This window comes from Macrobrachium rosenbergii, chromosome 48 (assembly GCF_040412425.1).
Source record: "Macrobrachium rosenbergii isolate ZJJX-2024 chromosome 48, ASM4041242v1, whole genome shotgun sequence".
Lineage (NCBI taxonomy): Eukaryota > Metazoa > Arthropoda > Malacostraca > Decapoda > Palaemonidae > Macrobrachium > Macrobrachium rosenbergii.
Window position 1 is genome coordinate 41,823,705 of NC_089788.1, and position 26,027 is coordinate 41,849,731.

Consider the following 26,027-nt stretch of genomic DNA (forward strand, 5'->3'; position numbering starts at 1 on the left):
TTAACTCAGTTCAGTGCGCTTTTCTTGCTTCTAGTAAGCGTAAATGAATATAGATACTTTATTTATTTGGGACAAGGATATTTTTCGTTATACGAAGTGTTTTTAAGTCGAAATATAACTTAAATACGTCTCGTGAAATTAATATAGCTATTTTTTCGTTAATATATGACGTTCGCGGGAATCACGGCTGGCCGTTTTGGGGGCATGTTTGTTTTGTGTAAAAAAAAATCAAGATGCCATTCGCCATTTTCTCTTGATTTCATCATAATACAAGCTTTACGTATTTATCTTTTATCGGCGTGAAAACAGCAGTAATTTGTATTCTTTCATGCCCCGTAGTTTTAAAATACATTCTCTCCAATTTTATTTACGGTCGAGTTTCATCTATGTTGCCGATGCACGATAATTTATAGTCATTAGCAGCTTGAACATTGTTTTCTCAGCTTCAGGTACAACTTGCAGCTTAAAGTTACTGAAGCAGTATATTTCCTTGCCGATCTTTTCTCCAAAGCGAATAAGGGTATAGTGTAAAAAATATATCAGTCCTATTGTACAGTGCTTAACGTCATTTGTAACATAACGACAGTAATTGTTTGACCGCATGATTGTTGAAATACAAGCAAAACAGTTGTTATCCGATACGATTAGTAACAAAACAACAGTTTCCCGTTCGGTTGTTTATGGCTGTACGCATTTACGCAAGAGTATAATGTTACTGACAATACTTTTATCATTTTATTTTACTTTTTTAACTAGCAGATGGAATAAAGAGATGGAGGAAAAGAAGTTGGTCTATTGTAAGTTGGTCTCTCTCGCTGCCTGCGCAAAATCTAAAAATATTTCCTAAATATTTTCGTATTGGTATTAATTGCTAACCCCAACGTAAACTTGAAATATCGTAATTCGAGCACTACCTGTATTTGATAATTGTCTTTTCTTTATTAACCAACTTGTACTGATTTATGGGATATTTTAATTCTAGGATGAGGTGCTTAGCTGCTGGGTTTCGTGTATTCTAGCCTAATAAATAGCTAATCCGGCACCCTCCAGGTCCCAGTGATGCGGATTAGTGATGGTCAACCTGTATATATATATATATATATATATATATATATATATATATATATATATATATATATATATATATATATATATATATATTATATATATATATATATATATATATATATATATATATATATATATATATATATATATATATATATATATATATATATATATATATATATATATACATATACATACATACATACATACATACATACATACATACATACATACATACATACATACATACATACATATATATATATATATATATATATATATATATATATATATATATATATATATATATATATATATATATATACAGTAGACCCTTGACTCATTTTTAACACAATCCGTTCCTAGACCTTGGTCGTGTTCGAAATTGTTCGTGACTGGAGCTAATCTCCCCATAAGGTTTAATGGGAATAATATTAATTGGTTCTCGACCCCTCATTTAACCAATATATATTATGTATATTTTGCCTTATTTTACACAGATAATGTAAAAGTCAGTGTAAAAAACCTTAATATATCTAATAATATAATTTAAAATGGTAAACTAACACTATAAAAACGTTTGTAAAGTGAACACTTACTATGACTGGCAAGACTTCTGGCTTGACGGACAAGAGAAGAGGAGGGTGGTGGGTGGGGAGGAGGTTATTGTGTGGAAGGAGCCCTCCCCCATCCAGGTCGGGAGATCTCGTTCCAGAGATTCAACTCTTCTAGGTTTTTTGGTGAACTTTTAATCACAAACTTATCCAATGTCTGTTGCCTTTTCCTTCCTTGCATAACTCTTCTGAAATGGCTCATTAAATTTTCATTGAGCATATTCACGATCCTGTTTAGTAACAATTTTGTCGGATGATACAATTCAAGGAAGCACTGGACATCATTCCACTTTTCCAATGCGGCTTTTATCACATCACTGCTGACATCTGTAACTTCCTCCCCATCCTCCTCTTCGTCAGTTGATTGCTCCGAGCAAGTTGCTCCTGCTGCTCTTTGTGGAGTTGAACAAGTTGTCCCGCAGTCAAATCTTCTGAATGTTCAGCGACCAATTCTTCAACATCTTCGTCGTTGACTTGTAGACCCATACTGTTGCCCATGGACACAATTTCTTGCACAATCTCTGCATCGAAGCCCTCAAAGTCACGGACAGTTACACACTGGGGCCAAAGTTTCCATACGCAGAATTTAATGTGCGATGCGTAACTTCAGTCCATGCGTTATCAATGAGGGTTATGCAGTGAAAAACATTAAAGTGCTTCTTCCAAAATTCTTTTAAGGTTAATTTTGTCTCTTCAGTTACACGGAAGCATCTGGAGAAGAGCTCCTTCGTATATAATTTCTTAAAATTGCTAATGACTTGTTGGTCCATGGGCTGGAGAACAGAGGTCGTGTTGGGTGGAAGGAACTTGAACTGAATGAAGTCATGTTCACTGCAGTCAGCCAAGTGAAAAAGGGTGTATGGGCATTATCCATGATCAGAAGGCACCGCAGGGGCAGCTTGTTCTCTGTTAGGTACTGACTCATGGTCGGCGCAAACACTTCATCAATCCACTCCATAAACAAGCTCCGTGTCACCCATGCTTTTGTATTGGCCCTCCACATTACAGGCAGTCTGGCCTTATTTACGTTGTGCTGCTTCAAGGCACGCGGGTTATTTGAATGGTAGACAAGTAGCGGCTTTGGTTTCAAGTCGCCACTATGCGTTTGAGCATAACAAAGCGTAAGCCTGTCCTTCATTGGCTTGTGGCCTGGGAGCGCCTTCTCTTCTTGGGTGATAAATGTCCTGTTGGGCATCTTCTTCCAGAAGAGGCCCGTTTCATCACAATTGAAAATCTGTTGAGCGACGTATCCTTCGACCTCCACGAACTCGGCAAACTCGGTCCACGAATGCCTCAGCAGCAGCCTTGTATGCGCTAGCATTCTCGCCATGCCTAATTACAGAGTGAATGCCAGTTCTCGTCTTGAAGTTATCAAACCACCCTTTACTAGCCTTAAAATCATCTAGCGTGGCACTAGTAGAAGGAGTTTTCTTCAGCAAACTCTGATACACTTGCCGAGTTTTTTTCGCAGATGATCGGCTCGTTTACGCTATCACCTGCCATCTGTTTCTCATGTACCCACTTCAAAATGATTTTTCTGTCTCTTCGAGGGTTTGCGATCTCATCTTGGTTAGTACTGTCACTCCCTTCGCAACATTTGCTTCTTTAATGGCATCCTTGTTTTTCAAAATTGTCGAAATTGTTGACTTGGCCATCTTGTACTCACTTGCGATATCGGTATTTTTGAACACCACGTTCAAACTTTTCTATAATTTCTTTCTTTATTTCAATGGTTATCTTCCTCTGCACCCTCTTCTCACCATCACTCTTCACTTTCTTACTTTCACCACCACTCTTCACTTTGTTAGGGCCCATTATGAAGAAAATCACAAGTTTTAGCGCAAAAAATGCTAAGCGGGTGTGAACGTCTTGTACACAATGAGATGAGACAAAGAGTGATGCGTGGGTGATGCCGTGCGTGGGAGGCTGGAAGATGGCTGGTCCCATGGCAACTCAAACGCTCTCACGTGTGCTGGGCGATTTCGCGCATTTTTCAAATGTTTGTGTCTAAAAATTAGTTTGTGAAACAAAGTGAATTGTTATTTTCCAGAAATTTCCAGCATTTTTCAAATGTTCATGTCTCAAAATTAGTTCATGACCCAAACAGAATTTTTATTTTCCGGATTTTTTTTTTTTGTTCGTATCTCAAAGTTAGTTCAGTAAGTTTTTTGAAATTTTACCTATAATTTTGGTGGGGATCGTGTATGCGTGATTGGGTCAATGCGTTAAGTGAGTCAGGGTCTACTGTATATATATATATATATATATATATATATATATATATATATATATATATATATATATATATATATATATATATATATATATATATATATATATATATATATATATACACAATATATACATATACACAATATATATATGTATATATACAGTAAACCCCTATATTCGTGTACTCATGGTTCGCGGACTCATGCAAGAGTACAGGTTTCTCTGTGGAACATATCTAGCCATCATTCGCGGGAAAATTAAGCCCATTCGCAGTATTTTTCACTGAGAAATATTCACTAATTACTGTATTTTCATATAATTTTCATGAATAAAAGCACTTTTTGTGATAAAACTATTAAAATACTCAGGTATAAGCATTTTTACAGGGTTTTTCTTGTGTTTAAACTATCAAAATGGGCAGTTCTAAGTGTTTTTAGAGGGTTTTAAGCATTCACGGCTTTGACCTATTTGCGAGGGGTGTGGGACGCATCCTTTATAGTGAATCTGAGGGGTTCACTGTGTGTGTATATATATATATATATATATATATATATATATATATATATATATATATATATATATATATATATATATATATATATATATACATATATATATTATATATTATATATATTTCACACATTACCACGTGCAAAAAAAAGAGACGAGATGTAGGTCCTGACCGGTTTCGACTTTCTTTCCAAGCCATTGATGAAGGACTGATACAGAGTATTAGAAGTCACAAATATATATACTACAGGAACAGTACTGATGAACATACACAACCATTAGAGACTACATATCCACCCAAAGGCCGGTGTCAAGGTAAATGCGACATTACCACCAAAATTCATAAGAAGATGGGGGATACAAGTATCTTTCATATTATTATTATAAGGCAGTACAAGATATCCCCCATCTTCTTAAGAATTTTGGTGTTAATGTCACATTTAAGAACAACAAAACAACGAAACGTACTTATCAAGAACTCCCCTGACAGTACTAAAGGTTGTATATAAAATTCTTTGTAAGTCTTATGACAACTTTTATATTGGCCAAACGAGTAAAGCACTGGAAGAGAGAATAGAACAGCATAAGCAATGTGTGATTTATGCGCAAGGGAACAGTGGTATTTTTGTACATGTTAGTGAGCACAATCATGCTAGCAATTGGGAAGGGGCAAAAAGGATTGTATATTCCGATAACACACTGGAAAGGCATATCATTGAATCTAGCTTTACAAAAGAAAGTTACAGCCATAATATGAATATCAGTCAAGGGATGTATAAACTTGATCCTTTAATATCAAAAGAAATTTGTAAATTGTTTAAGTTTAAATCTTAGGTAGGCCGTAGAGATGTATGAAAATAAGATCATCATATTTGTAAACACAGTACAGGGGCAGCAGTGCTTCTGACTTTTCCAAACTCTGCCTCCCTAACACCTGTCAGGTGTAGATCTGTTGTTGCCTATGGTCGGTATGTTTATCAGTATTGTCCCCTGAAAGTATGTTGTGATTTTTAGCCAAATGAGTTTGGAAGGCCACTCCTACCTTGACACCTGTAGTAGATATATTTGTGACTTCTAATACTCTGTATCAGTCCTTCGTCAATGGCTTGGAAACAAAGTCAAAACCGGTGATAATGTGTGATAAATGAATCACATACAAAAGTGATTATAATCATCATATACATACAGTAAACACCCCGTATTTGCGTTCTCATGATTCGAAGACTCACGCATTCGCGGGTTTCTCTGTGGAACATATCTAGCCATTATTCGCGGAAAATTCACCCATTCGCGGTAATTTTCACTGAGAAATATTCACTAATTACTGTATTTTCATATATTTTCATGAATAAATGCACTTTTTGTGATAAAACTATTAAAATACTCAGGTATAAGCATTTTTACAGGGTTTTTCTTGTGTTTTAACTATCAAAATGGGCAATTCTAAGTGTTTTTAGAGGGGCTTTAAGTATTCGTGGATTTTAGCTATTTGCGGGGGTGTGGTATGCATCCCTACATGAATATGGGGGTTCACTGTATATATATATATATATATATATATATATATATATATATATATATATATATATATATATATATATATATATATATATATATATATATATATATATGTATGTATGTGTGTATATATAAATATATATATATATATATATATATATATATATATATATATATATATATATATATATATATATATATATATATATATATATATATATATATATATATATATATATATATATGTATGTATGTATGTATGTGTGTATATAAATATATATATATATCTATATATATATATATATATATATATATATATATATATATATATATATATATATATATATATATTTATATATATATATATATATATATATATATATATATATATATATATATATATATATATATATATATATATATATATATATTTATATATATTTATATATATTTATTTATATATATATATATATATATATATATATATATATATATATATATATACATATACAGTATATATATATGAATATGACTGAAATATTTCCTGTTAAAACAGAATTCCATCAAATATGAGCCCATAAAAAGGCCAAAATGTAGAAAATAAAGGCTATATTTCAGAGACCAGCTGTCTCTCTCATCAGGCAAATAGTGAATGAGGAAGAGCTACAGAAAAGCAGTATTTATACCAGAAGGTCAATAGGTCAGCTGTTATGGCACTCCAGTTGTCAATTTCTCTTTAATCTTCATAATCACTGGTGGGAGGAAGATTTTACCTATAATATCTGAATCCCAGGCACCTCTTGAAGGGTTCATGGTATTTCTTTGTTTAATCAAAGCTGATTCCACCATCTGGGTTTTGAACCGACAATTGCTGCTATAAATTATATGAAACAAATTCCAGTTTATTCTGTAATTGAGGTTATTTATGTGGTTAAAAATAGCTGAGCTCTGTTGTCCTTATCTAACTGAACGTTCATGCTGTATTAATCTCTGGGGGAGTGATTTGCCTGTGAAACCGATAAGATTGGTCACAATCGAGGTAGGGGATTTCATAAGCTCGTGTTTTTGGGGACTGACTTTTGTTGGACGTTGATCAGGGATTTGGCTAAGGTATTTGGGTAGGTAAAAGCAAAAGGGTTAGAGTTTCCAAGTGGCTGTGTCAATTTCTTAATCCTTCCGAGGTGTGGGATTTTTATTTTATTGTTGGGCGTCTCTCTAGTCTTGTTTTGAGGTGTATGGTAGAAAATTTTGTTGGCTTTGTGGATTGCTTTCTCAATTATATGGTCAGGATACTTTAAAGATGACAGCTGTTTACGGATTAGTTTAATTTCTTTTCCAGGAAATCCGGGGAGCAAATTCGTAAGGCTCTTAAGAATAAATTGCTGGCTACTCCAATCTTGATAGGGATGTCATGGTAGCTATAAAAGCTACCATGATAGAGAATGTAGGTTTTTTGTATTTAGTAAATTTGTATTCTGTTGTGTCTCTAATTATTAAAACATCAAGAAAAGGAATTTTGTTGCCTGTTTCCATTCAACTTTAAATTTGATGCTAGTCACTAATGCATATAATTTTGAAAGAAATTCATTGAAATTACACCAATTATTATCCCAAAATGTTAAGACATCAACTACATATCTCATCCACAGCAAGTCTTTAGGTTTTATTGCATTTATTATTATAATTTCAAAATATTCCATGTATAGATTGGCTAAAACAGGACTTAAAGGGCTGCCCATACTGCACCCGAATTTTTGTTTATAGAATGAAACTCTAACCCTTTTGCTTTTACCTACCCCCAAATACCTGGTTAATGTCCAAGAAAAGCCAGTCCCGAAAAACACAGGAGTTTACAAAATCCCTTGCCTCGATTGTGACCAATCTTATATCGGTTTTACAGGCAAATCACTCCGCCCAAGATTAATACAGCATAAACATTCAGTTAGGTATGGACAACAGAGCTCAGCTATTTTTAACCACATAAATAACCAAAATCACAGAATATACTGGAATTTGTCTTGTATAATTTATAGCAGCAATTGTTGGTTCAAAAGCCTGATGGTGGAATCAGCTTTGATTACACAAAGAAATGCCATGAACCTTTCAAGAGGTGCCTGGGATTCAGATATTATAGATAAAATCTTCCTTCAACCTGCAATGAAGAAGTCTAAAGAGAAACTGTCAACTGGAGTGACGTAACAGCTGACCTATGGTCCTTCTGGTTAAATATCGCTTTTCTGTAACTCTTCCTCATTCACTATTTGCCTGATGAGACATTTGGTCTCTGAAATATAGCCTTTATTTTCTACATTTTGGCATTTTTATGGGCTCCTTATGTTTGATATACAGTATATATATATATATATATATATATATATATATATATATATATATATATATATATATATATATATATATATATATATATATATATATATATATATATATATATATATATATATATATATATATATATATATATATATATATATATAATATAGTAAACCCCTGTATTTAGATCTCACGATTCGTGGACTCATATATTCACGGATTTCTCTGTGGAATGTATCTACCCATTATTTGTGGAAAATTCACCCATTCGTGGTATTTTTCACTGAGAAATATTCACTAATTACTGTACACTATTTTCATCTCATTTTCATGACTAAATGCACTGTTTGTGATAAAACTATTAAAATACTCAGGTAATGCTTGAGTTACGATAATTCGATTTTGCATCGGGGTAAGCAATTAATACCGATAGACAATATTATTTACAAAATATTTCTAAATTTCACGTGGACCCAGGCAGCAGCATAATCAGGCGTGAGAAAGACCAAATTACAATAGACAACTTTTCCTCCATCTCTTTATCCCATCATCTAGTTAAAACACTAAAAGAGAATGATAAAAGTATTGTTAGTAACGTTATGCTCTTGCGTAAACGCATACAGCCATAAACAACCGACCAAGAAACTGTTGTTTTGCTGATAACCAAATTGGATAGCAACAGCCATTTACCTGGTATTTCAACCATTGTACGGTAATAAACAATTACCGTAGCTTATAGCACAAATGACATTAAGTAGAATATGACTGATATATTTTACATTATACCCTTATTCAGTATGGATAAAAGATCGTCATGGAAATATACAGCTAAATTTAAGCTGCAAGTTGTAGCTGAAGCTGAGAAAACAATGTTCAAGCTGCTAATGACTATACCGTAAATTATCGTGCATCGGCAACATGGATGAAACTTGATTGTAATTAAAATTGGAGAGAAAGTATTTTAATCAAAACTACTGGGCATGAAAAAACACATTACTGTTAATTTTACGCCGATAAATGATAAATACATAAAGCTCGTATTATGATGAAATCAACTGAAAATAGCAAACGGAATCTTGAATTTTTTTTACACAAAACAAACATCCCCAAACAGCCATCATCATCTATTAATGAAAAATTAGGTATATTAACTTCACAATGAGATGTATTTAAGTTATTTTTCGACTTAAAAACACTAAGCATAACGAAAAATAACCTTGTCCCATATAAATAAAGTATCTAGAGATTCATTTACGCTAACTAGAAGCAAGAAAAGCGCTCTGAACTGAATTAAATACGGCGAAATAAACAACGCATAAACGATTTCCAAACCAAAATATTGATCGCTATCGATGCTATGACTGCAATCTATAGTGCAAAAGCAATATAAGAATATATACAATATTATTGGATACAGTGAATTAAGGCATAACATTTTAAAAGATGCATATTCGCTATGTTGACGTTTGTATAATACAATATGTGAATATAGAGTACAGTATAATGTAGGCTATGCTACCGGATATGTATACAATGTACCATAGTGTAGGCTACGCTAATTCTTGTTATTCAATTTCTCTTTCCACTGAATTATCATAAGTCACTTCGCATGAACCTCCAGAATTAGCTGATATTAATAATTACTATACATATATGGTAGGCTAGGCTACCATATATGCATACATGGTACAGAATACCCTAGTGTAGGCTAGGCTATGTTTGAGATATGTTTTGGTATTTCTATTTCTTACGTTTTTCCCAACAAACAATGACTAAATTGTTCCAAACAGTTATTTACCACCAAAATGATAATGAACTTTCAATGAAAAATTAATATTATGTTATCATAAATGTTATTACTACCGTAATTACACTGCTATTAAAATTTCTTAAAGGTTACCGAAAGATAAAGATTGCTGTGAGCGCAACCAAAACCCGATGTTTACATTTTGTCAGATGGCTTCGCACATATAAAAGTTGATTTCATTGATATGGAATTATTCCTTGAATAGGCTATTTATTATGAAGATATGCCAATAATATATAAGGTAAAAAGGGTTACATTACCTTTATTATCAGTTTATTTCATAATGTGAATCTTTTCATGTATGTCGGTGGTTGCTGCACCTAGGCTGAGGCTAGCCTACCGATAACATCACTTAAGATGCAAAAAAAAAAATGCTTCACTTTAATGGACAATCGGCTTTAACAGACGACCTTCACCCTTATTAGTCAGTTAAAGTGAAGTTTTACTGTACTAAAATCTTTTAAAATACAAAGAATTATCTTGCAATTATCAATTTTTGATAGTGTAGTCACTTGTTTCGTCCTCAAGGAGTTACCCCTCCATGGTGTGCCAGAGCTCCATGGTGACTAGGCTAATATCAAAGAAGTATCTTTTAGCCTGGTCTTGTAGCTGGGTATTGTGTTGTAATGACAGACACCATGACGCATGATGGAATATAATGGACTCAATGATAAGAGAGCATTTTTCCTTATATTCAGCAAAGCTGAACCCAGTTTTCCAGTGTTAAAACCTGCAAGAAAGAGAAGTGACTATTGCTTGTTTACGACCGGGCTGGTAAAAGACCAGGAGCCATTACTTCCCTGGTCAACGTAAAGTGCATATGTCAAGCCAGTGCCCCTCACTAAAACTGCTTCGATTCTCAATTTTTTCGTCAGGGAGGATCATGGAAACACCTAAACTTGAAAATTATGTGCTTATTTTTAAGGTCCAGTTGAAAATTGCTAGTTTAAACTGTGGAACAGGTGTTTAATTTGTGTTTGAAAGCCAGAAAACGACCTTTGCTTCGCGAGCACATGGTCTGTGCTTTCTCATGATCTCTGTTTGCTATTTGTGAAAAGCACAAAATTTGAAGAATTTGTTATTCTACAGTATTTAGAAGTTTTAACTAATGAAATGTTCCACAATTTATTGTTAATTCACATAATCCTTTCAGATAACGCTGTCTACAATAGCCTAGGCGGTAGCCTACATGAGATGGTAGTCTAACAGATTCAGTGAGAATAATTTAGACTATATAGAAGATGTTGTCTGTAACTTATAACCTAGGATTACATATCTTAAAGTGACTTAAATAACCTGGATTGGTAGTAACCTAAAGTAAGGTAGGCAAAAAAGTTTTAAGACATGTCCTTTTATGGTCCAAGGCAGCAGCCTAGTTCACACAAATGACCCTAGGATTTGATAAATAGGCTACATATTTTTTCCCTTTACTGTATATATCCTGCATACTTAAGCATGAACTAAATATCCAGGACTAGGCAGTACCTTACATTAAGTTAAGTGATTACCTTCTACTAAACATCCCATTATTGGACTAAAACATTAGCCTAGAACATGTAACCCAGGACTAGATGAAAATAGTACCCTGTGTGAGATGAGATGGTTGCCTAGCTTTAAGGCTACATGCAAAGGCAATTGTTTTATGTAACCCATACCCTTAAGTGTTAATTAGATCATCCAGATTAGGTAGTATTCTATATTAGAGTAAGTGCTAGCCTAGCTATAAGATTACACATTAGTGGGTTACTGTTTTGTATAGTAAACCAAATAACCTAGGACTGGATATAAACAACCTGGGTTAGACAAAAATAGTAGCCTAACTATAAGGTTACATAGTACTGTAAGTTTCTGTTTTGTCTAATCTATACATTATAAAGAGTGATCTATAATAACCTGGATTAGGTAATATACTATACTAGACACCTATACTAGATAAAGAAAGAACAAACAAGCCTAGGATTACATATAAACAGTATTCTAGGCTCAATAAAAATAACCTAGTTTTTTTATGACTCAGTAGCCCATCTGTAAGGCTACATACCACTAGGGTCTTATATAGCCTTTATCCTTAAAAGTGTTATAAAGCTATAACAGGCAACAGCCTAACCAGATTAAGTAGGAATCCCTTTTTAAGGGAATATCCAGCTGTCAGCTTAGAAACAGTATGGCTGAGTATCAGACAAAAGGATAGTCTCAGCTACATAAAACATAAAACCAAATTATAAGAGGGTTATTTTCTGTACAGTTTATATCCTTAGGTTTTAAATAAGCCTAGAATAAGCAGTAGCTTAGAATAGGTTAAGCGAGAACCCTCTTAAGAAATCCTCTATGCTTAGCTTACGTAAATTACTAGAAGAATTAACCTAAGCCATATAAAACATTAAATTGTGTTAGTTAAACAAATTAGTTTATACAAGATTAGTCTGAATGGCATGACAATTTAAAATTAAAATTTCACATAGCCATTGCAAAAGGACTAACAGTTTAAGTAATACAACCATATACGGGTGTCAAATCTAACCTAACCATCAAAGAGTTTAAGTTAACATAAATATTTAATAAAATGTATTACAACTACACACTTGTAATCAAGTTCCTGTAAGATGGAATATACTAATGATACAGGGATTTATAGAAGTGTCCCTTATTAAAAACAATTCATACTAATTACATGTAGTTTCTAATAACAACTTGATTTCTTCACTACAGGGCTGCCATTATGCAGGACCCTCAGCTCAAGAGTTCCGTAGCAAATTGCTCGGTTTGCTTTTTGCCAGTGGGTACGGCCCATACCACCTGCCATGAGCAAAGTCCTTGTAAAAAACATGAAAAATTTGCTTGGTCGCCAGATATGTGCAAAATTTGTAGTGTGCTCCTGGTAGCAAGTTTTAATTACAAAACAGCTCATTTTAAGCTGTGTCGTGGCTCCTAGGGTTCAGCAAGGGTAAAGAAGGGGAGATTATATTTTTTCCAGCAGAACGCCGGGAGCAGATGTTTAACCCTCTCAGAAGATTTATGTTTGGGACAAAACCCAGTAACATGTCCCCAATACCTCCCATGTTAACCCTGAAGAGGAAACAGAGGGATCTTCACTTGGAGGTAACTTTCTTACAAAAGAATATGAAGCTGATATTGCTCCCGAAATGACCTTGCTACACCCAGAAGGATCAGGAACACAACTTTCAGCTAACCATGGGAGAAACCTTCCCGTAGGAATTCAATCCAACATACAGCTTTCAGAAGCTGAACAGGATCCTTCCCCCAAAAGGGATACAAGGATCCACTTAACCCCAAATGAAATGGCTACATTTTTGGAGGGGTACAGTAACTCCCCCAAGACCTCTCCCCCTGGGTAACAGGCAGTTACAGTTCAGCTGTGGATGTGCTAAGTCAGACTGCGCAAGTTCCCCCAAAAGGAATACACAGTTTGTGGCATTTGATCAATTCCATAAGGAAATTATGAGTAACATCAAAGATGCCCTTGCCACAGAATGGCAATACATAATGGACATATTACATGATTCCAGACAGGAAATTAAAGAAATCAAGTCAGTCATGTACACTCCAAAGTGTAAAAGTACTGCATCCTGCAAACAAAGAGGCAGAGTGGAAACAAATTCTGCTCAAACAAGGTCTAAGGATAGAACTCCAACTGGAGACAACAAAATGGCCACTTTGGACTACAAAACTTCAGATCAAATCATACCAGGGGCTCCAATATTCTCCCCTGATGATACTGACAATCCTTGGTGAGATGCCTCAATGTGCATTTTCTTTCCTGATGGTAAGTATCTCATTAATGAAAGAAAAACCATGATCGAAGTTGTACATGTGGAGTATAGAGACAGTGCAGCATCCCTTAATATAGAATGGCGCCTGACACCACCTTCGCCCGACATGGAGAAACCTCAAGAAGAAACACTTCTTTGACCTGGAAATAGAGCATTAAAAGCTATACAGTAAACCCCTGTATTCGCGGGGGATGTGTACCACATGCCCCCATGAACAGCTAAAATCTGCAAATACTTAAAACCCCTCTAAAAACACTTAGAACTGCCTATTTTGATAGTTCAAACACAAAAAACCCTCTAAAAATGCTTATACCTGAGTATTTTAATACTTTTATCACAAAAAGTGCATTTAGTCATGAAAATGATATGAAAATACAGTAATTAGTGATATTTTGCAGTGAAAAATACCGCAAATGGGCGAATTTTCTGCAAATAATGTGTATATATGTTCCACAGAGAAATCCACGAATAGGTGAGTCCGCAAATCATGAGACTGCGAATATGGGGGATTTACTGCAGATGACACCCTTTACCAGGTCTACAGAAAATGGATCCATTATGAACAAAACCCAACTTGCTCACTAAGTACCCCCAGCGTTCTGTCCCTTCACTTTTAAAATACTTAACCATGTGAAGGCAGACTTTCAGAATTATGTAGGAACTAGAAAACAGGAGCCGATGACAGAACTAAAACCATTTGCCACAGTCCCCTGGTTTCAAAAAATTCCACCAAGGAATGGACAACGCTTCAACTCCTTTTTGACAGGAAAAAGCTCCCCTTAGATGTAGCTACTCAGCAATTTGGGACCCCTATGATAAGAACCTCTAACGAGACAACTTTGTCAGATTTCCGTGCTAGGAAAATATTAACAGTAGTCGTCCAGGAACTCAGAAAAGAAGGAATACATTAGCTTATCTAGATGACTGGTTAATCTGGGGTCCACAAGAAAAGTGCTTGAAAAACCTAAGAGCAGTGGTCAACAGACTCCAGTCAAAAGGTTTTATAATGAATTGGAAAAAATTCCACCTCACGCCCAGCAGACGCTTTCAGTGGCTGGGACTGTGTTGGGATACTCTTCAGGGCTTGTTGTCTCTCCCCATCAGAACTCAGAACAGAATAAGGAAAAACCTCAAAAGGTTCCTGGCACAGCCCAGAGTTTCCAGATGGCAATTAGAACGTATGATGTGTCTGGTGCAGTTTGCATCAGTAATAGATCCAATACTCATACTGCAACTGAAAAACATGAACAAATTCTGGCTATCGCACGCAAAAAAAAAGATGTGAGACTGATCTCACTAAAAGAATCAGAAAGTTGGGGAGATACTTTGGCCTTGGACCTGGAAGGAATCTCTGGCAAAACAGGCCACCCTGACTCCTACATCTGTACGAGTGACAATACACACAGATGCCTTGTTGACAGATTGGGGAAGACATTGGGAGCATCGTCAGGTAGCAGGGAGGTGGTCGGCTACTCTGAGGACTGTCATATCAATTTCCTGGAGCTGATGGCTGTCTTTTTGTCTCTAAAAAAACTCAACCTCCAGAAGAGACATATTCTGTTGGTTCTAGACAACACAACTGCAATGTCCTGCATCAAAAGATCGGGACCACGTTCACCTCCTCTCAATATGATAATACTAGCCATCCTTCAGATGGCACAAGTAAAGAAGTGGCATCTGTCTGCAATTCACCTCACAGGGTCTCTCAATGTAATAGCAGACTCTCTCAAGGAAAATGACAGCCTCAACAGAGTGGATGTTGGACAACCACTCTTTTCAAACAATAGCCAACATGCTTCCACAATCAGAAGTGGACCTGTTTGCCACATACGAGAATCACAAACTCCCAGTATATGTCTCTGAATTTGGACAGTCAAGCAACAGCAAGAGATGCCTTCCTATAAGACTGGAACAAGTGAAGGACGATATATCTTTTTCCTCCATTGTCCCAGATTTTGAAGGTTTTGAGCAAACTCCTAACCTTCAAAGGAACAGCTTACCTAATAGCCCCAAGTTGGTCAAACAAGCATTGGTTCCCATTACTTCAACAACAGGTAAGAAGATAAGTTCCACTATCGTCTGCTGTTCTATCCCAGAAAGTAGGAGAAAAAAGTTCGTTTACATGTCCTCCCTTCTGAGCTGAGGCCTTCATGTATGGATCTTTTAAATATCTGCCATGAAAACTACTCACCCAACAAAAATTACGGACATCATCTTTCCGGCAATACCAGCCCGTATGGAAGATATGGTTAGATTACAGTACTGTATATCCATACTGACAGCCCAGTAGAGATTTCTGTAGAAACACTTTTAAATTTTCTTATATACATTTTTTTTAAGACGTCTTGCGTTTACAACAATCATGGTGTACAAGGCAGCATTAACGGAACCCTTGCTTTATGGATTCGGGATTGGTTCCAGCATAGAAGTTGTCACTTCCCTTCAGCAGTCTCTTGCTCTACACAGACCCACTCCCAAAAGACTTCCAATTACTTGGTCCCTGAACAAGGTACTTCGACTTCTATCTACCCATCAATTCAGCGGACCCAATACAACCACGACTCATAAGATACAAAAGACGATCTTCCTGATCGCATTAGCATCAGGAGCCTGTATTAGTGAACTGGACTCTCTTAGATGGGGACGATACATCACGCAAACTGCTGATAATCAATTATTATTGTCCCCTAGCCCAGCATTCCTGGCCAAGAATGAGGATCCTTTAAGAAAGAAATCTCCTATTCTTATAAAAAAACTCAATTTAGCAGACAAAACATTATGCCCAGTTCAAGCACTTAAGGTTTACCCAGAGGTCACAGCAAACATCCCAGAGGGTTCGATTTTCCTACACCCTAGCACAAATAAACCACTCTCTCTACAAGGGTTAAGGATAATTTTAGTGTCTCTCATTAAAAAGGGAAACCCACACTCCTTTCCTAGGTCACATGATATTTTAGGAAAGTAGGAAAGTAAGTACATCGCTGGCCTTCTTCAGAAATGTCTCACTCGAAGAAGTCTCCATATGTACAGGGTGGTCATCAGAGACAGTATTCTTAAAACATTATTGCCATAAGCTCGAACAAATTCGACTACAGCGTGTATCAGTAGGTGGTATGGTTAATGCTGACCCCATAGGCACTACAGCAGAAAATCAGGGGTATGCTTACTATCGCCGGGGGAAGGTGCGACAAGACTGCAACCATACCCAGCGTACTTAGGTAAGTCACTACAGAACTTCACCCTAAAAAAACGATTCTTGTTTAGTTTCTTGTTTTTTGTTACCAAAACCCAAAGGTTTTTACAATAAAGAATGGGGCTTGAAACTTGTGACTTGACCTTGGACCGGAAATGTTTTTGTTTTTTCTTTGGGTTGTTGGGATTAAAATTTTCAGAGCTTAAGCCCTTCATCACCTGTCAATTTATTTGTAAAGCTCCTTGAGGACGAAACAAGTGACTACACTATCAATAAACAGGTTTTGATGTACGAAAAACATATTTTTGGTAGTCACTATTAAGTTCTCAAAACCCTCCCACTTCCCTGACGAAAAGGTATGGGGTTTGGGTACGGGATCATCCTGCACTGACCACCAGAGAGTAATGGCTCCTGGTCTTTTACCAGCCCAGTCATAAACAAGATGGCAGAAGTGCATGCGCAACTGTCACTTTTCCTTCTCACACATTTTGATGTTGGAAAACTGGGTTCAGCTTCATTGAAGATAAGGGTAAATGCCCTCTTATCTTTGAGTCTATTATACTCCATCACATGTCAATACGACACAATACCCGGCTACAAGACCAGACTAAAAGATATTTCTTTGATATTAGTCTAGTCACCATGGAGCTCTGGTACACCATGGAGGTAATTCCTTGGTGACTCAACAGCAACTACCAAAAATAGGTTTTTCCTACATCAAAACCTGTTTTTTTGCCAAAAGATAATAGAACAAATGATTTTACAACTATCTAACAAAATTGATAATTTTTATGTGTAATTATTATTTGTTAGGGTCTTTTTAGGTGTAATGCTATATTACTTTATTTTACACTCAAACCTAAAACTAGGACACTGCATACCCCAATGTCTCTTTAATGCAAATTGCATAAGTGTACTTCATAAAAGGAGCATTAAGGGGAGCGCACTCTTAGATTTTTTATGAATATTTTTGAAATTTGAAAAAAATGGTTAAATGGCCGTAAGACATGAGCAACACCTTCGTTATCACGTGATCAAAGCATTTTTTCGAAATATTAAAATTGATGGGGTTTTGGGCCTTCGCCCCCCAACACGGTGAGGTAGGGCTGACGTTTGGCTCCTAATGACTATTGTCATTTTTTCCTTTATTCGCCTAATTTATTCATTATTTTGATTTTTATATCACCTTATCTCCTACGTCTGGCAGTGTCTGGCAACAACAATGGCTTGTTCCTTGGTGAATGCGTGGTAGGAGACAGGGTTGCCACCATACGTTGAAAGCGGGTGGTGGGACACTTTTACTCTGACCAATTTTTTCGCTATTTGCGGTGTTTTTGCTGTCTTTTTACATCCAGTAACTCTAAATACAATCTATATACTTTCACCTTCAAAAATACGCTCACAGTTGATGAAATGAATAAAGGATGATGAAAAGGGAGTATATGATGACAAGTTCATTATATCAAATCTCGGTTAGATAAAATAGTGTCGGGTATTAGGTGCAAGGTAGGAAATTGCAGGGGTAAAGTTCAGGTCGAATTCTCTGCCAATAGATGGGATACTGATATTTTAATGAAGTGCCAATCGTGTAGGTTTACAGTTAGTGCCCCAGCAAAGCAAATTAGCAATGGAAAATCTCAGCACCATCAATTGAGTGAGATAAATATTGAGGAAATTGAACACAACTTTGGCTATGAGAAATTCAACTTGCTAACACATCTGTTTGGCACAAGTGAAAGTATAGAAGAAGTTCTTCATTCGAGAGACAAAAGGCTTGAAAATCAAACTCCAAAGACCAAAAGACCAAACAAGTGAAAAAAACGACTGAAAATGAGTCAAGAATATCAGCCTAGTAGCTACTAAACTTCTAGTTTCTTAGTTTCAAACAAGGCAACAATGAGTCAGGTGGTACTTGATGATACCCTCGCCTCGAGCGAATAATACCCCTTTTATAGAGGAAGGGGGTGACCTGGAGCCAGAAATCAACCAAAATAATGCTCTAAGGTAAGTTTTTCCACGAGTGCCAAAAAAACCACTTGTTGATCTTTACGGTCGTTTTTCTCAGTTTTCACTTTTTGCACTTCAAACGCAAACTACATTTTTATTTTTAGTCCAATTTTAAAGTTAAATATACCATTGGAAAGAGGAAAGAAAGACGAATATTTGTTTGGGGCTAGATTTTTTCTTAGGTTGACGAGGAACCGGTGATAATCAAATTATACAAATTTGGGGGGAAAATCCCCCCTCGCCCCATCAAAAAAAAAAAAGGAAAAGTAGAAAAACTCTTCCCATTATTTTTTTCATACTGTGATATGCTTTCTGTGTATGAAGCCGCATTGCAATAGCTCTAAAAGTGAAGGAGGTGAATCATTTTTAATTTTTTTATTTTTTTATTTTTTTAATAAAATCCAAAATAATCATCCAATCACTCAAATTTTTCCTGGAACATCACCTTATATATATGTATAACATATAAAAATTCCATAAAAATCGGAGCATTATTTCTATGTAAGCGTGCGCTCCCCTTAATTTCAACCTATTGTGAGTCTTTGTTTCCCTTCTACAGTAGTTAATTCTTTAGAAAAAAAAAATTATTTCCCACATAACTGTTATCCAAGCCTTTGAGAGACAAGGGGAAGACCTGGGTTTCCGTTAGTAAAAATGCTCAAAATTATTTTCTAGTGAAATTCAAATGATTTTAATTGAAGCTATTGGCATGCTACTGTAATATTACCTTTCTTTCACAAACACTCATGAGGTCTCTATCATTTAAGAAATTCTTGTAAGGTAATTTCTTGTGAACCTACTGCATAATTAATTTATTCCTTTCCATATATTACAAAGTTATAATGAGAGAAGCTATATTACTGTAATCTATACTACATAAAAAATTCTAACAAAATTTCTGACTTCTTTAACTGTTACTACTTGAATAAGCATCATGATTCAATATTTTCCCATACAATGTCATTTGGTAGGATAACTCAGCAACTTTTCTATTCAGGATGTGTGGTGGTATACCACTGAATGTTATTCACTCTGATTGACAGGAAGATAATCTGGGAATAAGTGATACACATTGTATAAAACCTGAAAGAATTGCTATTGTATGCAACTCCTAAAACTAGGAAAATCTTTCTGTAGCTGTTAACCCTTTAGCGCTGACTGGACGTATTTTACATCGGCAAAAGTTGTCTGTCGGGTGCCAAGTGGACGTAAAATACGTCGACTACAAAAAGTTTTTTTAAATATTCGCGGAAAAATACTTATAGGCCTCGTTTGCGAAAAATTTTAAATCATGAGCCTTGAGGGATGCTGGGAGTTCACGGATCACGCTGTTGTTTTGTTTACAAGCGTGACCCAGCTACACATGCGCGAATTTCTTTCTTATCCCAATAGAAAGCATCAGCTAACTGCTGAAAATCTCAGAAATTCTTTAGTCACTTTGTCGTAATTTTTGCACCATTTTCTATTAGCCTTTACATAAAGTTTTATATATGAAAATGTGCACAATTTCATGTAGAATACAACAAAAAATAACTCATGGTTGTAGCTTTTATCACTTTTGACATATTTTCATATAAATCACGATAAGTACATATATTTCATATAAATCACGATAAGTGCCAAAATTTCAACCTTCGATCAACTTTGACTCGACTGAAATGGTAAAAAAATGCAATTGTAAGCTAAAACTCTTACATTCTAGTAATATTCAATCATTTACCTTAATTTTGCAACAAACAAGAAGTCTCTTGCACAATATTTCGATTTATGGTGAATTTTTGAGAAAAAACTTTTTCCTTACATCCACGCGCGCTAACTGCTGAAAATCTCAGAATTTCTTTAGTCACTTTGTCGTAATTTTTGTACCATTTTATATTAGCCGTTACATAAAGTTTTATATATGATAATGTGCGCAATTTCATGTAGAATACAACAGAAAATAATTCATGGTTGTAGCTTTTATCAGTTTTGAAATATTTTCATATAAATCACAATAAATGCCAAAATTTCAACCTTCGGTCAACTTTGACTCGACCGAAATGGTCGAAAAATGCAATTGTAAGCTAAACCTCTTACTTTCTAGTAATATTCAATTATTTACCTTCATTTTGGAACAAACGGGAAGTCTCTAGCACAATATTTTGATTTATGGTGAATTTTTAAAAAAAACTTTCTTTTATGTCCGCGCGTTACGAATTCATGCATCATTTTGTGATAATATTTTCTCTGTGTTGCTTTAATTGTTTTACAATTTGTTATATACCAAAATCATCGCAATTTAGTGTACAATACAACGAAAAAAAAAATAGCTAATTAGCTTTAACCGTTTTGCTCACATCATGATTTGTATACAATTATATATGAAATTTTTTTTTGCGCTGTAATATATTCCAATATTTATATATGATAATGATATTTTTTTTTATTTCTGATGGTTGCATACTAAACTTCAGGCAATGACAAAAAAAGGAGCCAAAAATGAACTCTTAATCTTAAAAACTAAGCGTGCTGTGATTTTTTGAAAAAAACTTTCTTTCCGCTTCGGTGCTAACTCCCAAACCCCGCTGGCATACGGCAGACACTTTTGTAAATAGAGGCTCGGCGTTTAATGGTTAAACAAAACATGGAATATCCATATGGTATCAATACATACAATAGCAATTAATTTATCAGACTCCTTAGAGTCTGGCTTTCTGATAGATAACAAAGACCCTATACATATTATAGTCAGCACCTGAATTTTCTAGGTATCTTATAGTTAACATCAATTTCACACATTTCCTAGCCTAAACAATCCTGTACTCTACACCTAACATTCAGTTTAGGAGATTTATCTAAAACTGTATCACCTAGAATAGTAGCTAGCAAAAATTCATCATATGAACATGGTGGATTAGTAATTAAGTTCAATAACTTGAAGTTTTACAGTTTAATTTAGTGCACATCTAGATAAAATTATATTCAGAAGCATTAGAATCTAAGCCTATACTGTACAAGAACCTACCCCATAAAGAGACCAAAATCCAAATTACGACCATGATAGAGGTTTCCATCAGGATCTTGCATTATAATTGAAGTACAGAAGGTGAATACTTCATAAAATATATTGTACAAGGTGATTTCAGACACAGGCAGATCTGCAGCCTTTGCTATACCAATTATTTCTTCATCATACGGATGAGGCAACGAGGCAGCAACCTACAGAGAAAAACAGAAATTACTTGACATATAGTGAGAGTTAGGTAAAAACCTCAACAATAACACTGTAGTACTTGGTACATGGCTCAATGAAATGATGGAAGGATGCCCTCCAAAAGTCTAAATGCATTGCAAAACATAGTGAAGATCAACAGAATGACTGGAAACAAATAACATAACCCAAGAGTGACAAGGAAGGTTTTTGCAAGTGAAAGAAATCAAAATGATGCCTAAGAACCAATAGTAACTGAGTACACATTCCTTTATTAATTTAATCAATATCAAAGGCTTCCCAGACTATTGTTAGCATAAATCACAGAAACAGCACAACAGAATTGGTAGAATTTTTCAGTACCATCCACATTAAATTAAAAATGATGATAGCCACAATAAAAAAACAGATTCAGCAAGAACTTCTCCCCCAGAAGGGAAAAAAATGGTTATATAATCTCTATGTACTTCTATCAATTCTGATGTTATTAATAAAGGCTGCATCACAATAATTTGCAATTGCATCATATACATACATTCACACTCAAAAAGCTAAAGTTCAGAAAATATTATATGATAAGTTGGCACTGGTAGGGAGCATGTATCACACCTTAACCCACAGAATACTTTTGACTCACTGGTGTATCATTTAAAATCTGTAGTTTTGGAATACAATACATTAAAAGAAAATCAATCACACTCACAACAAAAAATTAGGATGACATCACAGGATATCTTAGCCTCATCCAGGAACTGATGGATGGAGCTTATGAACCACCACCAGTCCCAACCAAGGATAAAAACTTAAGTCTGTTTCCTTGTTGTTTTTGCCAATATATGCTGTCTTTTATCTCTCATTTTTGATAGCATAGCTCCTGTCCATCCTCAAAGAAGGAGTTACACTCTCTGGTACCCCCCAGGGCTCCATGAGACAGACCAACCAATCTCAAAGCATTTACTTCTAGATGGTCTCAGCCAGAATAGTGCTTGTTGGCACAGTGATAGAATACAGGCAGTCCCTGGTTAACGGCGGGGTTCCGTTCCCAAACCCAAACCTATCTGAAGTGTCTGTGCCTTCTAGGGGGGTAAAGTGATTTATCTATCCTGCCAATCAGCATTGATATGACTGCCTTGGCTCAATCAGTACATGCTGGCTTCCCTGATAGGGAAATTCCACTTGCTGCACTTTTAAAACTCCGGGCAGAAACCATGAACAGTATAAAGGATATCCTTGCTACTGAGCATCAGCACATCATTGACGCAAACCGTGATTCCAAAGAAGAATTCAGGTCTGTCCTGAATATGGAATTGGATGTGATGTGTACTAATGTCTCATCCTTTAAACTAGAGGATAGTGTGTAGTGGGTTACTGTTGTTTTTCTTAGCAACATTCACTTCAGGGTGTGATTTCCCTGCCTACATGAGTTAGGGTAGAAGAGACTCTTTAGCCTTGGCAGGCAACTCTTCCAAGAGAAGGACACCCCAAAATCAAACCAGCGGGTACAAGGGGCCCTTTAGCCTTGGTAGGCAACTCTTCTAAGATGGTTACTCTGAATTCAAACCTTGTTCTCCAACCTTGGACTGTGCCATACCCATTGTACCGTTGCCTTCCGTGGTTTTGGGTTTGAGTTCCTTTACCTGAGGGTACAATCAGGCATTTGTCCTCCTTTTTGTTCATTTTCCTGTTTTTCTCAAAAAGTGTGAATGACAGGCTGATGAGAAAGCAAAAGATGCTTGCTGGATTATCAGGAAAGTGCCTTCGTCTTTACTCAATCTTTTCCTTCTCAGTGTTTTATAATTTCTAAATCCATTCTGACTGTCCTCCCCCAGTTATTGTGGCAAACCTGGTGGATTTCTTATTTGCCTTACAAGGCGTGCCAGCCCCACCTAGTCGACCAGTTGTTCCGGAGCTTTTTCTAATGACAAATGGTGATGTTTATACATACACTCAAAAGAATTGTTGCAAATAATGTAAATACTGTTGTTGCTGATGGTACTGTCGTTTATTGTTGTGTTGATTTTTACAATGTTACTGTTGTTATGAGGCTATTTATTAGTTCTGAAATTGATTTTATGTTGTTAATTTTAATTCTTTCGGGAGACATTGAGCTGAACCCTGGGCCTGTTACTCATTACAGTAAGAGAAATTGTGAAGTACTTTACTCAAAATATTCAAGGTTTAAGGTAAAATTTTCTTGCTCTTCAGAGTTGTGACTTGAAGTTTTTATCTGAGACTCTTGTAAGTAGTAAAAAGTCACAGGTTCAGTTTTTATCCTGGGGTTTGATGGCCCCAATATTATTTATTGTTGCAACATCCCATACACACAAGGCATGGCTGTATACACGGAGTCCAGATGACTTATTTATTGTCAGAAAAATTTTGATGTAGTTGCCATGAAGCTCTTTGTTTTAAAATTTTCAGTAAGTCCTACAATGTGTGCGTATTTGCTGTTTACCACAATCCAAACATTGACGATTCTATATATGACTGTCTCTTGGAAAGGATTAGTATGGCTCAGTCTCACTTTAAAAGCTTCATTCATTATTTGTAGAGACTGCAATACAAAGCACAGTGAGTGGCTAAATTCAAATTCCACAGATCAACATGGCTGGTCTGCTTTTGAATTCTCTGTATCCTATTATTTTGTCCAGCTAATTGAGGAACCCATGCATATCTCAGGTAATATTGTAGATCAGACCTGAAATTCACAGATGTTCCAGCTATTGTCAAGTCCAAGGTCTGTGAATATATAGTATTGTGCCATTGAGATGGACATATCTGTCAATCAGTGTATTGCCAATGTCACCACTGGAAAAATGGTCTGGCTGAAATCTACAGCCAACTGGGATTGCATTATTGAAGCCTGTCAGGCATTTAATGTTTCAGACGCTGTATTAGATCCTGATCCCAAGAAGAAGTTACCAAAATGAAATGCTAATGGCTATTTTAATAAAGTATGTCCATAGAAAGGTCATCAAATTCAGGACATGATCAGCCATGTAGATGAGCTTACCATGACACAGACCAAATTCAACACGTGGCGACGATTTTGCAGTCTTGCTGTGCTGCGAATGGAACTTACCATACAGCCGAGAGGAATTACAATAATTCTTTGAAGAAGAAACTTGAAGGAATTACTCAGCCCCATCTGTGGTGGACCAAATTGGCATCATCTATCTTTGGGTCTGGCTCGCCTTCCACTCCACTACTACTAACAGATGATGGTAGATTGGTTACTGGCCCTAGGGAAAAGGCTGAACTGCTTCATCGAGCTTTCGAAGCTACGCAATCAGCTGAGGATGCCCCTCTCCCTAATAATTGTCATCCTGAACCTATTCTTACAAAATTCGCATTTCGCTCGAGGGATGTCCTGAAAATTCTGGAAAATCTTGATAGCTGGGGTGGAGAAGATCCTGATGGTTTTTTCCCCTTGCTTATTAAAAAAGTTTCTAGTGTGTTGTATCCAAAGATTTCTCGGTTCTATAGATTTTTATGTTGACGTAGTATCTTTGTGAATGAATGTAAGCTTAGTAATGCAGCCGACCCCTACCCCTCTAAAAATGCTTATACCTGAGTATTTTAATAGTTTTATCACAAAAAATGCATTTAGTCACAAAAATATGAAAACACCGCTAATAGGTGAATTTTCAGTGAATGATGTGTATACGTTCCACAGAAAAATCTGCAAATAGGTGATGCCATGAATCCAGAATTGTGAATAGGCAGGCAGGGGTACACTGTACAGTAGCTGTTCCAAAGAGTGGCA

At 35.7% G+C, this 26,027-nt stretch overlaps 1 protein-coding gene across 2 annotated transcripts in view; it reads right to left on the reverse strand.

The window, feature by feature from the left end:
- LOC136831361 (acid ceramidase-like) overlaps positions 1-26,027 on the reverse strand; it is a 265,053-nt gene that overhangs the window by 121,075 nt on the left and 117,951 nt on the right. For both annotated transcript variants that reach the window (XM_067091683.1, XM_067091684.1), the window contains one exon: positions 22,076-22,269. In XM_067091683.1, coding sequence (XP_066947784.1) covers positions 22,076-22,269 — 194 coding nt within the window. The remainder of the gene's footprint in view (positions 1-22,075; positions 22,270-26,027) is intronic.